The sequence below is a fragment of the Anarrhichthys ocellatus genome, unplaced genomic scaffold (assembly GCF_004355925.1).
Source record: "Anarrhichthys ocellatus isolate YVR2014 unplaced genomic scaffold, GSC_Weel_1.0 scaffold2159, whole genome shotgun sequence".
NCBI classification, from domain to species: Eukaryota; Metazoa; Chordata; class Actinopteri; order Perciformes; family Anarhichadidae; genus Anarrhichthys; species Anarrhichthys ocellatus.
The window spans coordinates 3372-8656 of NW_022282133.1; the positions used below are offsets into that span (position 1 = coordinate 3372).

The 5285-nt window shown below is 44.8% G+C and overlaps 1 protein-coding gene across 1 annotated transcript in view; it reads right to left on the bottom strand.

Annotated features, from left to right (window-relative positions):
* The window catches only part of LOC116378167 (chromodomain-helicase-DNA-binding protein 6-like), an 8537-nt gene extending 3358 nt beyond the window's left edge, over positions 1-5179 (bottom strand). Inside the window, exons 1-11 of the mRNA XM_031839988.1 lie at positions 4504-5179; positions 4239-4418; positions 2893-3003; positions 2599-2801; positions 2287-2367; positions 2077-2195; positions 1460-1619; positions 1277-1366; positions 1067-1170; positions 767-896; positions 260-338 (exon numbers count right to left, since the gene is read on the bottom strand). Coding sequence (XP_031695848.1) covers positions 260-338; positions 767-896; positions 1067-1170; positions 1277-1366; positions 1460-1619; positions 2077-2195; positions 2287-2367; positions 2599-2801; positions 2893-3003; positions 4239-4418; positions 4504-4737 — 1491 coding nt within the window. The 5' untranslated portion in view covers positions 4738-5179. The remainder of the gene's footprint in view (positions 1-259; positions 339-766; positions 897-1066; positions 1171-1276; positions 1367-1459; positions 1620-2076; positions 2196-2286; positions 2368-2598; positions 2802-2892; positions 3004-4238; positions 4419-4503) is intronic.
* Between the last annotated feature and the right edge of the window lie 106 nt (positions 5180-5285).

The window sequence follows — 5285 nt, forward strand, 5'->3', positions numbered from 1 at the left end:
ATATATATATATATATATATATATATTAAGAAAACAGAAGAAAAGAAACCTAATAAAATAATCAATAAAAAGATTCTCATCATCAGTATGTGTTGTGTATTAAAGCGCATCATTTCCTCCACACAGGTGGTACTGCATCCAGAGGACGTCCTAAATCTAACAATGTCTCCCTGGAGGAGATTTAACCATCACCACAGAAAGAGGGACAACAGTACGGTGAGGTGGACAATATGTCCGACAGAGAATAAAATGTCTTCACCTTGCTGCTCTCGTCTCTGTCCTCTCCTCCTTCAGCTTTGATTTCTGCCTCGTCCTTCACCTCTTCAGTTTTGATCACGCTGAGGAAGAAACGACAGAGTAGGAAGAAAATAATCTTTAATAACTCAGACTGTTGAGAGACGTCTTCTATGAAGAGAGAGGATGAAAACACACTCATCGGTAGTCTTTGACCTCACGTTAGACGTCATGTTTTGTTAAGTTAGTTGAGACTAAATGAATCAAATGAAGTCAGTGGAACCAGTGTCTGTAGAGTTTAGACTGGAGAAGCAGAGCCCTGTAACCTGTCAGTGTTTAAGAAGACTCTTCTCTGACAGGAGGAGAACCTTTGTTCAGGTTCTGAGCAACCACAGCCCTTTGTTTCCCCTCTAGTTCTCTAGGTCTCTATGTCTCTACAACTCTACATATCTACGTCTTCCTACACCTCACTGCCTCTGCGTCTCTATGTAATACACTTGTGTGTGTGTGTGTGTGTGTGTGAATGCTCCACCTGTCAGCCATGTCAGACCCCCCCTCCCCTCCTCCTTGTTCAGCAGTCAGAGCTGTGACGTCTGGCATCCCGACTCTCTCCAGGAAACACAAGTCTGGATCGGCCCGCATGGCGTTGTAGCGCTCGTAGCCTGTAGAGGGAGACACACACACACACACACACACACACACACATACAGATGCCAACGTTTCAAACACAGCATCTAAATATTAAAAACGCTGACAGGGGCTGAAGCCAATAATCAATAATCTTTGAGGGGGAATCATCAGCTGTCTTCATCCTTTGAGATGTCCTCCTCACCGTGTTTGTGGACTCCTATGAGGAGAGACTTGTCAGCTTCAGCATCCCACCATGAAGCAGGGATCTCAATGTAGTCGATGTCTGGTAGAGACACCTCCAGTTTACTGTCCACACACACACACACACACACACACACACACACAGTTAATACGTCCATCATGAATCAGATGATCAACCATCCAACGAGGTGTCGTCATGATGTGAAGCTACCTGGCAGGTATCCCCTCTAGAGCTTGATTGGCAGCTTCACCCAACACCTCCACCTTCAGGTAGTACAGCATCCTCACCCTCAGCAGCACCCTAAGAACAGAGAGGGAGGGGTTAATCTGTATGGTAATAGATTACTTTGTGTGTCTCTAGACTCATAGCCGGTTCAGTCAGGTGTAGACTGACTTGTTGCAGTGCTGCTTCAGGTGTTTCTTGTAGCTCTCGTCCTGCAGCACCACCTCCGGGTTACAGTGGACCAGCCAGTCTGCGTTCTTCACCTCAGGAACGTTCAGCTGGTTCTTCAGCTTCTTCCCCTTCCGACCGCGAGGGACCGGAGCTGATAACCCTGCAGCCCAGAGGGGAGGGAGGGAAGCAACCATCATCACGGCAGGTTAGGTACCAACATCATGAACCATGGAGTCATCAAATATCCAACCAAACTTGTGGGTGATTTAGGCATGTGGATGTTTGGGAAAAAAAAGAGAAGCCTTAACGACACTACGTTAAAGTGCGCGTTAACATGCTACGTTAAAGTGCTCGTTAACATGCTACGTTAAAGTGCTCGTTAACATGCTACGTTAAAGTGCTCGTTAACATGCTACGTTAAAATGCTCGTTAACATGCTACGTTAAAGTGCTCGTTAACATGCTACGTTAAAATGCTCGTTAACATGCTACGTTAAAATGCTCGTTAACATGCTACGTTAAAGTGCTCGTTAACATGCTATGTTAAAATGCTCGTTAACATGCTACGTTAAAGTGCGCGTTAACATGCTACATTAAAGTAACGTTGAAAACCCTCACCAGAGTGGTTAAGCAGGTCCTGGTCCTGGCCCTCCTTGGTGGGTGTGATCAGGTCCCAGATGAAGCTCTTGATCTTGTCGTCTCCTTTGTAGTGTCTCAGGCAGTAAACCAGCAGAGCCCTGAATCACAAACCAAATCTGTCCTTCACACCGGAGACGGACAGCGACGTCTCTCATCGTCTCAGGATCAATAAAAGACTTGTCTTCTTACCTACAGATCACCTCCATGTCTCTCTCTGCCAGGTGCCATTTAAAGCGACCGTGGTTCATGATGTCCGTCCACCGACCCCACCTGGAGACACACAGGACATCGGGAGGACAGGAAGTAAAAAAGAAGAAGAAGCTTTAATAAGATGAAACTTCAACATTTACTGTCTTTGCTTGTGTGTGTGTGTATGTGTCCATGTGTGTCTGTGTCTCTATGTATGTGTGTCTATGTGTGTCTAGTATCTGTCTGTCTGTCTCTATCTATCTGTATGTGTGTGTGTGTGTCTGTGTCTATCTATGTGTGTGTCTCTGGTACCCAAAAATGAGCAGGTTCTTCTCCACCCTGAAGCACTCTGCTCTGAGGTAACGTCTGCTTCTTTCTCCCAGACGTCGAGTCCGACACGGTCGATCCTCAGAGTCACTGTCCAGCTCTGAGAACTCCATCAGCTCGTCGTCCTCGAACGAGTTGTAGTGACGAGTCTGCTTCCTCACACGAGGAGTGTCGATCACCAAGGACTCCTAGAGGAGTCGAGGACAGAGGAATACGTTATATAGAACATTATGTAATAAATAGCATTATATATAATGAAATGTCTTCTTCTCTCTGTACCTTCTCAGACTTGGAGTCGATCTCCACCTCAGCGATCTTGGCCCATTTCTGCCAGAAGTTTGGGTCGTCCAGAGAAATGTCCGTCCTGTTTCCAGAGGAGATGAAACTGGCCTGAGGACCGAGGAGAGAGGACCGAGGAGAGAGGACAGAGGAGAGAGGACAGAGGACAGAGGAGAGAGGACAGAGGGTCACATTCTGCTCTGATGGAGCTCCATGGTTTTACACAAATATGAAGTATTTGAAGGATTCGGAGTCTCAACCACTTTAACAACTCCTTGGTCCCCTTGTCCATCAAAGCCCTAAATGGCAAGCTAGCCAGAGCTTAACCCCTGTAACACCGATTTGTATTTATTTGTATTATCTTAACTATACACTACTGGTGCGTTACACAACGGGCAGTGTGAAATGTATTTGTTGGCCGGTGGCAGTCTGTGCATGTACTGTAGGTACTGTGCGTGCGGGAGTGTGGACTGCCGACAGTCTGTGTATGTAATGTATGTATGCAATATGTTATTTGTATTGTTTTAACAGCAGACACTGTGTTTCCATTGGGACAATAAAGTCTATCTTATCTTATCTCTCTGGGACAAACATCTGTGTAATTTAAAGCCTTCACTAAGAGCAGCGGTTCAATGATTTGAGACAAACGTCCTCTAAAGAGAGAGAGACAGACGTCCTCTAAAGAGAGAGAGACAGACGTCCTCTAAAGAGAGAGAGACAGACGTCCTCTAAAGAGAAAGAGACAGACGTCCTCTAAAGAGAAAGAGACAGACGTCCTCTAAAGAGAGAGAGACAGACGTCCTCTAAAGAGAAAGAGACAGACGTCCTCTAAAGAGAAAGAGACAGGCGTCCTCTAAAGAGAGAGACAGAGACAGACGTCCTCTAAAGAGAAAGAGACAGACGTCCTCTAAAGATAGAGAGACAGACATCCTCTAAAGAGAAAGAGACAGGCGTCCTCTAAAGAGAGAGAAACAGGTGTCCTCTAAAGAGAGAGAGACAGGTGTCCTCTAAAGAGAAAGAGACAGGCGTCCTCTAAAGAGAGAGAGACAGGTGTCCTCTAAAGAGAGAGAGACAGGTGTCCTCTAAAGAGACAGAGACAGGCGTCCTCTAAAGAGAGAGAGACAGGTGTCCTCTAAAGAGACAGACGTCCTCTAAAGAGAAAGAGACAGACGTCCTCTAAAGATAGAGAGACAGACGTCCTCTAAAGAGAAAGAGACAGGCGTCCTCTAAAGAGAGAGAGACAGGCGTCCTCTAAAGAGAGACAGACTGTGTCCCTCATGTCCTTCATAACTTCATTAGATGGATGTGGTCCAGTATTTGAGACAGTCCCCGTTGAGGACTGGTACCTTGGCAAACGTGGACCCTTTCCCTTCCGTCTGGATGGTGATGGTCTGAGTCCGTCTCTGAAGGATCTGATCGATGTCTTCCTCGCAGAACTTGGAGCCCTCGTCCTCCTCGTCCATCAGTGCTCCGTAAGCTCCTTTCTTCAACAAGTCCTCCACCTCCAGCTTTGACAGCTGCTGCACCTGAAGACAAAAACAGTTTTTATGGTAAAGACAAACAGGTGTCTCTGGGACACAACACTCCGACAGTCTCACTGTCCTGTCTCACCCCGTTCAGGCTTCCCTTGCGGTTGATGTCCTGGAGGACAGCTTTGTCAAGTCCCAGCTTCAGACTGGCTTTGTCAAACATCTCCCTCTCGTAGGAGTTCCTGGTGATCAGTCGATAGACCTTCACCGCTTTGCTCTGACCGATCCGGTGGCAGCGAGCCTGGGCCTGAAGGAGAGAGGTGGAACGTATGGAACCATTAATGTGATGATGCAGGCTGATCAGAGAATGTCCCATGATGCACTGGGGTTTGTGTGACACTCAGGTGAACTATAATATCTGTGAGACTTGAAGAGTAGAAAGAAATCTCTAAAACATCTGGAACAACTGTCAGATTCATCCGAGATTTAATAGTCAATGTTTGATTCTGGACATCAATTTAAATATTACATGAAGGAAAAGTTACTAAAATGTTTATTTTCAGATTCCATTTTCTATAATTGACAGAATACACAAACTTGTTCATATTTCATCTGTGGTTAATATTGAAGCAAAAGCTCATAGATGATCATATTATGATGAGAATAACTGCATTTGACTGTATTTAAAAATAAAACATTTTCTATAAAATAAATAATAATAATGATCTGCACAACATCTTAATTTGAACCCTTTCTGATTTCCCTTGAAATATATGTAAATTAAATATAATGAATTTTCATGATTTAACAGGTTTTTATGATGAAAGATCAACATATCAACAACTTTAATCAGAGTGACGATAAGAAGTGCTGGGCTGTATATTACAATATATAATACAATATACTTCATATGAAGTATATTGT